General features: G+C 42.8%; 1 protein-coding gene across 1 annotated transcript in view; it reads left to right on the top strand.

Annotated features, from left to right (window-relative positions):
• The window catches only part of LOC124742279 (methyl-accepting chemotaxis protein 4-like), a 49,931-nt gene extending 38,393 nt beyond the window's left edge, over window positions 1-11,538 (top strand). Inside the window, exon 2 of the mRNA XM_047248795.1 lies at window positions 10,706-11,538. Coding sequence (XP_047104751.1) covers window positions 10,706-11,538 — 833 coding nt within the window. The remainder of the gene's footprint in view (window positions 1-10,705) is intronic.
• The last annotated feature ends 1,259 nt before the right edge of the window (window positions 11,539-12,797 follow it).

Genomic DNA, 12,797 nt, shown 5'->3' with positions numbered 1-12,797 from the left:
CACTTGTTGAAGGGAGGGACTAACTAGTTTCAAAATGTGCTCCCGTATGCGAACATCAGAAACGTTCTGTGCAATAGCATCATGTACCATTGTATCTGAATAAGATGGCCACAGTCACAGTCAAAGGCACAGTCCCTAGTAAGTCCTTGCAATGTTGCTACCCACTCCCTATTCGTTTGACCGGCCGTACGTTTTGTACGAAAAAACGTATACCGTTTTGCAACCACATTCACTGTGTCTTTGAAATAGGCATCTAAAGCAGACAAAATTTCCTCGTAGGACAGAGTTGCTACGTCGCGTCGGGGAAACAATTTCACTATCACACGGTAGGTGGACACACCGACACAAGAAAGCAAAAACGGCTGCCGCTCATTACCCTGAATTCTGTAGGCGGCTAGATGGAAGCCGAACTGTCGGGACCATTCTGGCCACGACTCGTGCGCCGCATTAAAACTGCGAAACGGCGGTGCAACAGCATGTTGTGGCTGTGGTAGCAGTGAAGCGGCGGCTGCAGCATCGGTTTGAATGGCACGTTGACCCTGGACGAGCTGTCCAAGGGCATCCAATAACACCTGCGTCTGCTGATTCTGCAAGCGATAAAATTCGGAAAGTACATCTGGAGATTGTGGCGAAGCCATGACAAATAAATCAGAGCAAAGCAATGAGTAAGAACACGATCCGTTAAGCCTCGGCGCCAAATGATGTGTGGACAGAAGTGCCGACAGTGTTATTTTGAGGGGGCCGATAGGCACGCTATCTAACGCAGACAGGCGTGAATTCTGGAACAGGATAACTATTGAATGGTAGCAAGAAAAGTACGTAGCTGCTTTATACTTAACTTTATTCGTGGATGAATACAGCGTTCTTCTGGAGACATTTATACTATAACTCTCAAACTATGTAAGGCTAATGGCGCCTTGCTAGGTCGTAGCCATGGACTTAGCAGAAGGCTATTCTGTCTCTCGGCAAATGAGAGGAAGGCTTCGTCCGTATTGTCGCTAGCAATGTCGTCGTACAACTGGGGCGAGTGCTCGTCCGTATCTCGAGACCTGCCTTGTGGTGGCGCTAGGTCTGCGATCACACAGTGGCGACACGCGGGTCCGACATGTACTAAATGGACCGCGGCCGATTTAAGCTACCACCTAGCAAGTGTGGTGTCTGGCGGTGACACCACACCAGGTTCTTTGAAAAACTGTATTCTCACTTCGATGTGTACAGCTAAACGTGTGTTGAAGGGGGGGGGGGCGGGGGCGGGGGGCGGGGAGTCGAAGAAGACTGCAATTAAACCACCTAGAGCCCTACCACTACCAAACACATCAGGTGGAATTATTCCGTTCCTCGTTCCAGCCCTTGCAGCTCTGTCGGCGGTAGGTTCACTCACAGGTGGGGCTGCAGCTGTAGCCAGAGCGTCAAAAATGCACAGGCGCATCTAGAGGAAGCCAGAAGACATAATCGGGCCACGGAAGCAGCAGCTATCAGAAAGGGTCTCTACTTTAAACCATACAGAAAAGGACTAGGTCTCTTCATAAATAAAAAAGTTCGTTAGTTATCCTACCTGATCGAGCACTCACGAATAAAGATATTATTAATATTGTTAAAGAGAAACATCACATTCCTGGATTCCGTTGCGTCTTTATGCGGGATACATTACCGGAGACTATGTGGCGGACTAATGAGTGCGGAATTGTAAATTTAGATGTTGCTGGGGGTCCAGGAATCCATTGGGTGGCGTATGTTAAGGAAAGTGCGAATACAGTACAATATTTCGATTCATTTGGGGATTTACAGCCGCCTGAAGATTCACAGCGCTACTTCACCAGCAAAAGTCGTGTTTTCTACAATCTACGGCGATGTCAGGACTTTAACACATACCTGTGCGGGCATCTCCGCATTATGTTCCTCATCACAGCCATGGCAAATTAGCCTTCGCCTGCATCAGCGAACTTCTGGAATGCGCGCTATATTTAGACCGAACGGTGAGAAGTCTGGAATGCGCGCTTTCTCCTCTCCTTGTCAGAGCCGGTGTGCGAACAACCACACATATGAAACAGCCATAACTGAACGCACGCCCATCATTTGAGGTTTAGATGCTATGTCATACACACTGACTTTAAAAGAGCGAGTATCAGCATTACGTGCAGATTACTTTCCGCCGATTTAAGTGCAGGGGACTGGCGTATTGCTCTGATTGGTCTGGAGGCGTATAACAGCATTCCAAATATCACGAAGAGCATCTGGAAATTGACGGTCGGAAGGAGAGTCTACAAATACAACTTGGTGCCTACGATATTGATGATTTAAACGAAGTGTTAAAACAGTCAGGAAAAGGTATTTAACTGCGGGCAAACATTAATATCCGTAAATCAAATACGGGCAGAGAGCTACGATCGACTTTAGACAGATTCAATAGGTCCACTGCTAGGTTTTGCAAATGATCGTGTTCTGGTGAGGGACGCCAGTAAATTTTATGCATCGGATCAAGCTGTAGATATACTACCAGTCAGCACAATCCACGTTGAGAGCAATATTGCCACAAACTCATACCTCAACGATAAGTTGATTCATCCCTACAGTCGGCACTGGGTATAAGATAGTTCAAGCCCACACAAACTATATATGTCCCAATAACAGTTCAGATATTGGATTACCTAGAATTGCGTGTTGTTGACCAGAGTAATCAGCTTGTTAGCTTTCGAGGAGAAGAGATCATTGTACGCTTGCTCAATTATTGGAAGTATCACAACACATGGTGCAGAGTTGTGGGAACTAACTCAGAGGCAGAAAGATCGCCTGATGGCTGTCGAGATGGATTTCTGGAGGCGAAGTTGTGGATACTCCAGACTTGACCATATTACAAGTGATAGGACCAGAGAGGTTATGAATGTCAAAAGCACAATCCTAGACTAGATAGAAAGGAAGCGCCTACTCTGGTATAGTCACTTACAGCGTATTCCAGACACAAGATGGCCAAAACGGGATGGTAATGGACCCCACATCAAAGAAGAAGGCGCGGTAGACCTGCGAGATGTTGGAAAGACGACGTCAACGAAGCAACGGCGGCGAGAAGTCTTAATGAAGGAGACTGGATAGACCGTGAACGATGGTGATTGGGATAAGAGAGGGGGCAGCAGCCGTAGAAACCTCGCTCATCTATATATGAACACCTAGTAATGCCTAACCGGAGAATAAACGCGGGATAACTAAACTGTTGATTGTGGCAGGGTTAGTGAAGCTAACCGGAGAATAAGTTACGTAATTAGTCACGACAAGAATGTTTATTAGAACGAAGAAGCAGAAACGGGGACATCACACAAATTATGTAAGAATAAGACGATTCCAAAAAAATGTTGAAGTATGTGTGAAATCTTATGGAACTTAACTGCTAACGTCATCAGTCCCTAAGCTTACACACTACTTAACCCAAATTTAGCCTAAGGACACACACACACACACACACACACACACACACACACACACACACACACACACACACACACACGAAGGAGGACTAACCTCCGCCGGGACCAGCCATACAGTCCATGATTGCAGCGCCCATAGACCGCTCGGTTACTCCCGAGCAGCGACGATTCCAATTTTATACAAAAATTTCGTACTACTACTTTCGATCTCATGCTTGGGAAGCTGGAGCATATGAATGAAATGTGAAACTACTTCCGAACATGAAGCTTTTTGCTTGTAGTAGGCTTGATAAGCATTTGATATTGGTACTTCGTGAATTATATTTTCTCGTGTTATAAAAATGACCATTTGTGCCAAAACTGTCTCGTTTATTTGGTATTTGTTAAGATAGCTACAATATTAGACAGGCTTATTTTGTTTTATCTAGCAGTGACAAACACGTTATCAGATTGAGAAATCACCAAGTCTTGGGTATTGTATGTACTAACGGCTTTTTCAGTATTAGCCAAATAATTTCTTTTTTCATGTAGCAAAACATTTGACGATCTTTGATGAGGTAATAGATTCTTTCCCAGAAAGGAAAGCACGTCATGTAAATCTGTAACAAAGTGAGAGAGTAAAAATGCTAGGTTTAATGTCTGACGAAATGTACTGTCTTGCTTGTCTCTTCTACTGGTTTCATGTATCCTATATTTAATTTTATATCACACAAAAAAAAACGAGTTATTAGCTATAGGCAATAAATAATACAAATTTTCTGAAGAGTTCTTGTTCTCCCGGTTACAAATTATCCCATCCAATATTGATTGCGAGTTTTTTTCTGATGCGCAAAGCAGTCTCAGTTATAGTGGGAAAGGTGATAATCTTCACACGACCGACGTTTACGTTCAGTGACTTTGCTGTTTTCTCTTCGTTTATTGCTCTCACGTCAAGTGAAAACAAAATGGATTTCTGTGGCTGAGAGCTATCAAGTGAATTAAAATACATTGACAGGAGTACGGAAGGCTAAATTATGTTATTAGTTTCAGATTTTATTTTATTTCCACCTTTCTGACAGTCAAGCATTAATAGCCTTACAGAACAATGAAGTTATATTTGTCGAAGAGATTTGGCTTTCATTAATCTTTTCCACTGAGGCAGTCAATTTATTTGAAACGAAGTGTTTAATTCCACACTACTGGCTGGTTTCAACGGTTTGCTGCATTTCGAAAGTGCATGTTTTCATCTTCTAGCACGTATGAAATTATGTCATAATGAAGAACCAAAGATGAAATAATACATTACTGGTACTCCAAGAAAATTTACATCCGAATCTGGACATAGGAATGTGCACATCAAGCCGAATTACCCGTTTTAGTGTGTTTCACGAAATTCCGATGCACTTTGAGTATACTCTGATGTCTTTTCTTTTATGACAATGTAAGATCGTTTAATGTCTTACACCTACGAACATACGAGCTTCCAGAATCCTAGTAGCTGCGCAAGCGCAGTGACGCCTGTTATCTGGCGCTCTGGCAACTACTGAGGCGAACCTATTTATAACAGGTCGCGGGAAAATATTGCGAATGGTTGTTTGAAAATCGTTACTTTCAAAGTAAATTTCCTTTTATGTAAGATCTACTATGTGCGAGAATTTACGATGAACTCCTTAAATCACAGAGCGTTTGACTCATTTAAAAATCAAGTCTGGTACGAACATTTAGAAAAATTTCGAGCTCAGAAGATCAGTCATGTCCTTTGTGGGAAGTGTGTAAGTAACGCGCAAAAAATCAACATGGTATGTGAAAGCTTAGCTTCTCTTGCAGCTTATTAATCTTAGAGACCAAGATTATTTGTGAAAACTTTGCTTTTTTTGTAGTAACAAGATGTATATTAATTTGAACCATTATTAACGTTTCCTATCTGTGAACCCGCTACTGAACAGTAGTATTGCTATCACGTGTCATATGCTCGAATATCCGCTGTCATCGCCTGGCGAGATCACGTGACATGAGCTATGACTGGTTACAAAAGCGCAAAGCAATCTTTATTTCAATGCTTCAGAAAGTGACATGCGGCGTTTGGTGGAATTTAAATTTACACTTCCGTAATACGAAAATATGTAGTGTACACGTTTCCAAATTCATTTATTTTTTTTACTGAATGTGGCTTTCTAAAGGGCCGAGAAGTACTATGCTGGTGTATAAAGCCATAACCATTTAAAGGATTGATAAATTTTACAGGTTCGAGGAAAAGTACCCTGTCACTTAACAAGGAAAAAGTGTATTTTCACCAAGGAGAAAGTCTAATTTTCACTGAGAAATCCTGGAATTTTTTTCTCGTCTTCGTATACACCCTGTATTTACTCCTGTCAGCTTAACATCTGGGAATTCGGTTATAAATTGAATGTTATTCACAAGAGACCAATATGTGCTTATGTGCTGTGTCAATGCGCCTTTTATACGAATCAGTCCACATATATCAACCGTCATAGAGAATTTTGTATTAATAATTTTATAACAGAAGATTATAATACGGTTTCTGATTGCAAGAAGCCTCTTCTTTGACATGCATACTTACAGTAGAAATATTTGACGTAACATCTGAAACGCAGACTTCTCGATAATTTGCACCTAGATGAATTAATTCTTAGCCTATTTCTTTGGAACTGTCATCAGAAACACCTCTCACCTCTAAAAGGTGTCACCTTTTTAGCACACATTGCAACAAACTTCGCTGTTTTTTATTACAACCTAAATTCCTGAAGGAGATAGTGGGGGTTTTCATACAACTGTATTTCTTTAAATGAGTGTTCGCAACTGGAAACACAAACGATCAGTTTACGCGTGACATGCTGTAGAATTTGTTTCAGTTTACAACAAATATTTATTCCTTACTTCGCTTTTTGGACTATCCCGCTTCCTCTACGTTTACGCATTGGTTTCAGTTTTACTTGTTACTGCAAATACTTCCTCACTCTGCATTATTACAAATACATCACGAATGAGAATCCTGTGGTGGATGTAGTTGCGCAGGGATGAAGGTACGTTTGACGTTTTTGGAGTCTAACATTACGTATGACTTGGCCATGGCCTCTACGCTCGGCCACTGGTGCGGGCAGGCTGTCTAGGTAGGCTGTGCTCAGCACACCTCTCATTTTGTGCTCTATTACTCCGTCATGCAAAACTAGCCCGCCCCAACATCAACCGCTCTACTACACACAGTTTATTGACCGACCGACAAATTTCGTAACAGTCTACACAACACACGTCCCGACCGACTACATGATTTCAGCGCCCCCCTGCTCCTAGAGCTGGTTATGACGTTCTGTTCTACGCGATACCGCTTAGTATTCCACAGGTAAATAATTGGGATTTGGCTTGGCTGTTCGAACTAACAAGGCCAGAAAAAGCCGTGATAAAGCTGTGGGTAAAGAAATGGCTATTGCAATGGACCAAATGCACCTACGCTTTGTTACTTACGGAGCTGAGACCCGAGGATTTTCGGAATTATTTAAGAATGGATGTAAAATGCTTTTCGGAGCTCCTGAACGTCATACGATAGCTAATACGATTTCTAGCCACTGGCGGAATTTACGAGGACCTCAGATTCAGCGCAATTAATCCCCAAAATTATCTAAAAGGATTCATGAAATCTGCAAGGTGATTAATAGTTGCTTGAGGAAATACTCGTGATAAAGCAGAAGCGAAACGATAATTAAAATATATTTATGTAAACTTTATGAATTTATGTTCGAATGTAATAATATCCCCTGTAAGTTCAAGAAATTCATTTCAGATTAGAAGGACGACTGCAAATGGCGGCGGTGCGTATTATGTAATAAATTGAGCAACATATTCATAAGAAATGAAGCACTTAACAGTTGTTAGAACTTGAGAAAAGCTCTTCACTTTGCTCTTCATAGCAGGAGGGGTGACGATAGGTTGAATTTTTGTAACACTTCTAATAATGAACCAAATGTGTCTATAATTCGGTTTTTAGTTTTTATTTTCGCTACGTATCGGAAATTAAATAAAAATCCAATCTGTCTGTATTTAAGATTATCAGACTTCCTTTCCGATGAGTATAGGAAATAAAATCGAGAAACAGACAGACGACTAACAGTTATTCACAAAAATGTGCATTTTAATTTCTCTGTTTGCCACATGAAACTACTATAGATTCGTTAAAAATGAAAGAAGCACTTCACTTCTTACCCTCTATTGCTATACTGCTCGCACGGCATGTCCCACAGACGTCTGAAGACTCGAAAACTTTCCAGGAACTCTCTCATACAAATTTCGTCTGCCTCGCACACTGCCATGTTAGCCACATTCGGAGTGCGCTGAACCCCGCGCGTGGTGACTGAAAAGGAACTGTTGTGGGGCGGCTTGCAGGACAGACTACACGATGTGCACGGCGAATGGGGTCGCGGGCAGGCAGGTGCGGCCGTCTGCCAGTCTTAGCCAACCAACCCACCGCAAAGAAAAATCTCTCTTCAGACCAACAAGCCTACAGGCGTACTGTTAGTCGGTCGGTCGGTCAACAAGCTACACGCGCACAATTTATCGGTCGGTCGGTAAACCGGCGCATGTGTAGGGTAGGGTCCTTTACTGACAGTGAGACACTGGTAGTAACTGAATGAGAGAAAGAGTCGAAAATATAAATTTCGCAATAGCAGATTCCGATGTCTCATAACAGGCTTCCGACTTCAGCGTTGAAGGATTTCAATACTATATGTAGTATACCGAAGCAACATTACGACAGATCACTGGCGACACACTATGGGGAGTTACTGGCAATGCTTGAGGAAAGTTCGGTTGAGTGGCTGACCACGATTTCTCGCGGAGGTTTGCTTGTAACCTCAGAATCGCTCCTTCAAACTACTATGAAATTATCGAGTGAGGTAACGCAGTGGTTAGCACACTGGACTAGCATTCGGCAGGTTTACAGTGCAAACCTGCGTCCGGTCATTTAGGTATGGGATTTCCGTGATTTCCCTAAATTTCTTACTGCAAATGTCGGGATGGTTCCTGTGAAAGGGCACGGCCGACTTCCTAGTCCACCCTTCAACAGTCCGAGCTTGTGCTCCGTCTCTAATGGCTTCGCTGTCGACAGCACGTTAAACTCTAACCTCCACCTCCCAGCTACGAAATTTTTTTTGTCCAGATCTATGGAACCACAATTTCTCCACGGAAATTGGTGTCACTAAGAACCTGTGCTCCTGCTCCATACTTTGGGAACAATTGTCCATTTTTCATCCGGAAGTAATTAAAATTTGCGCCAGAGCGAAAACATCTATCCAGCTGCGCTGGCTATCATCAAAGACCAGGCAAAGGAAACAGATGCAGCTCAGCGTCGAGAAGCAGAAAATACGGATTTGTCATCGGTTTAAGGTCTCAATGAACAGTATTTGCGTATACAAGGCTCCTACACACACACAAATTTATCGGATGACAGAATGACCAAATTGGTCGCAGCCTACACACGTCCGAACCGACTGTACTCGGCGATTATAGTGCCGCCCTGTTGTTTGTTTTATCTTCAGTTAATTCCGTTTTTGTTCTACGAGATCTCGCCTGGTTTTTCAGAAAAATAATAACGCGGTTTGCTTTGGCTGTTTTAAAGATGAGAAGGGAAAAAACAGAGAGAAAGCTGTGGGCAAAGAAGTGGCCAACGCAAGGGAAGAAATTCACCCATGTTCAGGCTGGGAGCTTATAATTTTCCTGATTATTTAAGAAGGGGTGAATCATGCATTTCGGGGCTGCTGGACTTAAAGGAGAAATAATGCAGTCCTGAGAGAGGTGCTAAACTCCGAGGAGAGACTGTTAGTTGCATTACGATTTCTCGTCACTGGCGGCAGACCTAAGATTCAGTACTGTCATACCGCTGCAATTATTACCTAAAATTATTCCTGAAACGTGCAACGTGATCTATAGTTGACAGAGGTAATAAATCATGATAAAATAAATAAAACAAAACGTTATTAATTTATTTACGGATGCTATACAAAAGATGATCTGCAAATTTCAGAAACTTATATCATATTTGAACAAGAAAGACTCCACATGACGGTGGCGCGCATCATCTAGTAAATACAATGGATACGTAAGAAATGAAACATTTAGCGACTGTTAGAATTGTACGGTTGGGTTGTTTGGGGGAAGAGACCAAACAGCGAGGTCATCGATCTCATCGGATTAAGGAAGGACGAGGAAGGAAGTCGGCCGAAGTCGGCTGTGCCCTTTCAAAGGAACCATCCCGGAATATGCCTGGAGCGATTTAGGGAAATCACGGAAAACCTAAATCAGGATGGCCGGACGCGGGATTGAACCGTCGTCCTTCCGAATGCGAGTCCAGTGTGCTAACCACTGCAACAACTCGCTCAGCGTTAGAATTGCAATAAATAAATAAATAAAAATTAAAGATGCCACATTTGGTCTACAGGGAAATTAAAATCTAAAAACATAAATAAAGAAGATCAACAGACTTAATCTCGTGTTGCACATAGAGAAACCATTATGGATTCGTTAAAAAATGAAATAAGTGCTTCATTTCTTGCACCTCTATTGTTATACTCCTCACACTATGTGTCGCGAAAAGATGTACAGTCTTTGAATTTCTCTAAAAACTCTGTCCTTAAAGTTTCGTCCGCCTCGGACGTAGAAATGTATATTACAACAGTATTTAATTCTGAGAGCTGTGTCAGAACTGGAGTTTTAGTCATGCGTTTGTCACGATCGCGGTACACACGACACAATTTCTTGGGTCAGTTGTCGACTGGTCGGACGCGCCCGACAACCCGACAATAAAAATTCGTCGGTCGGTCAGTCAAAACACCGACACACAGCCAATTTGTCAGACGGACGGTTGGTGGGGTGCCACGAGAGGCGCTGCTATCGAGTCATGTGATCTGCCTGACGGCTGCAACGGATGATACGAACAGCTGAGGGTTATTCGTCTTACTTGGTTAGATTTGATCACATCGAGTATTGAGCACGGAGTTGGCAGGAGTTGTTTTGTTGTTGTTGCTGTTTGGAGTGGAGTTTTGTTGTTGCTTTGGGAGGAGAGTTGTTTTGTTTCGAGGGGAGTTGTTCTGTTTCGAGGGGAGTTGTTCTGTTTCGAGGGGAGTTGTTCTGTTTCGAGGGGAGTTGTTCTGTTTCGAGGGGAGTTGTTCTGTTTCGAGGGGGGTTGTTCTGTTTCGAGGGGAGTTGTTCTGTTTCGAGGGGAGTTGTTCTGTTTCGAGGGGAGTTGTTCTGTTTCGAGGGGAGTTGTTCTGTTTCGAGGGGAGTTGTTCTGTTTCGAGGGGAGTTGTTCTGTTTCGAGGGGAGTGAGAGTGTTGCTGAGGAGAGTGAGAGTGTTGCTGAGGAGAGTGAGAGTGTTGCTGAGGAGAGTGAGAGTGTTGCTGAGGAGAGTGAGAGTGTTGCTGAGGAGAGTGAGAGTGTTGCTGAGGAGAGTGAGAGTGTTGCTGAGGAGAGTGAGAGTGTTGCTGAGGAGAGTGAGAGTGTTGCTGAGGAGAGTGAGAGTGTTGCTGAGGAGAGTGAGAGTGTTGCTGAGGAGAGTGAGAGTGTTGCTGAGGAGAGTGAGAGTGTTGCTGAGGAGAGTGAGAGTGTTGCTGAGGAGAGTGAGAGTGTTGCTGAGGAGAGTGAGAGTGTTGCTGAGGAGAGTGAGAGTGTTGCTGAGGAGAGTGAGAGTGTTGCTGAGGAGAGTGAGAGTGTTGCTGAGGAGAGTGAGAGTGTTGCTGAGGAGAGTGAGAGTGTTGCTGAGGAGAGTGAGAGTGTTGCTGAGGAGAGTGAGAGTGTTGCTGAGGAGAGTGAGAGTGTTGCTGAGGAGAGTGAGAGTGTTGCTGAGGAGAGTGAGAGTGTTGCTGAGGAGAGTGAGAGTGTTGCTGAGGAGAGTGAGAGTGTTGCTGAGGAGAGTGAGAGTGTTGCTGAGGAGAGTGAGAGTGTTGCTGAGGAGAGTGAGAGTGTTGCTGAGGAGAGTGAGAGTGTTGCTGAGGAGAGTGAGAGTGTTGCTGAGGAGAGTGAGAGTGTTGCTGAGGAGAGTGAGAGTGTTGCTGAGGAGAGTGAGAGTGTTGCTGAGGAGAGTGTTTTTGCTTTGGGAGGAGAGTGCCATCAAGATAACAGCCATGGTAAGTGAACTCTGATATTTTTTGTAAATTGTAGTTTGCTGGGATGTTAAGTTTTAAGAAAATGACAGTGTTCATATTTTATTTGATGTTCTTATTAACATGTTATGCATGTGAAATGAAAGTCCCCTATATTTATATATATCTCTCTCATTAAAACTTCCCTCTGATACAATTTGTATAATAGCATGCTCATTGCGATTATTTGTTTTACAGTAAACATCAAAAACAGACTTTTTACATTATTATTTTGCCTGTTTCGGCTCTATACATGGTTGATTTTTTAATCTGCAGTGGCTGCGCTGTTTACTTTCGCATTAGAGGATTTCCTTCAGTCATCTGATTTCATATTTCGTATCCATCCAACTCGAAAAGCTCTGGGTGAAGGGTGTGAGAAGATAAGTTTAGAAACCCACCAAACGTTGCATAATACGTTTTCAGAATTTTCAGGAAGAGGACAGGTAATTCATATAAATTTCGTTGTCTGTGATAAGGAAATTTACGAGTAGGTCATTGCTTCCTGCAGTGGGAGAAGTTGTCTGTGATAAGTTTCCAGCAGCTGTTTCGACCAATAACGAACGATTCTTTCCATTAATTTAAGGTTGTTTTCTTGTTAGTGTTTGGCAAGAATTTCTACTTCTCGTGGTTGGCCCGTTAATTTGAGTTTTTAGTAGTGATTATTACGCATGTTAAGTTTGTTCGCGGATGCAATGAGTGGCACTATGAGGGACATATTCTTTATGCTTGAAACCCAGATGGCCGGTATTTTCATATCATGAGTCAAAGCAGACATGTGGGATCGCAACCTATTGGTAATCCCGTAAACAGTGCTGTGCAATGAACATTAAAACTATACTGGTACATGTTTACATTCTGTTACTTTAAGCACAAGGTTTGCAATTGTAGTTCAGGGATTATACGCTCTCGTGTTCTATAAATTGCAAGTAATAGGTTGGAGTGAATGTAACGGTTGCTGCTCTAGTGGATCAAAGATACGTTCTAGACGTTCAAGAAAACGGAGGGGGGATGGAAGAGACTGCCGATTTACTTCGATACACAGCTCTCAAGGGTCTTGTACGAAGAGTTCATAGTGAGTAGAAAGATAGTGCAAATCAGAAATTTTTTCCCTTCATTGGAACTTTGAAGGAAGGATCTGTCTTAGGAAAAACGTGAACCTATACGGGAAAAATGAACACCTCACGGTAAACCAAATAATATCCTTATAACCTTAGCAATATGGTGGAATGCCTCACATGAAGTGAAAGAAGCC

This window comes from Schistocerca piceifrons, unplaced genomic scaffold (genome assembly GCF_021461385.2).
Source record: "Schistocerca piceifrons isolate TAMUIC-IGC-003096 unplaced genomic scaffold, iqSchPice1.1 HiC_scaffold_2295, whole genome shotgun sequence".
Lineage (NCBI taxonomy): Eukaryota > Metazoa > Arthropoda > Insecta > Orthoptera > Acrididae > Schistocerca > Schistocerca piceifrons.
Note: the sequence above shows the minus strand (reverse complement) of the source record. Positions and strands in the feature narration are given on the sequence as shown.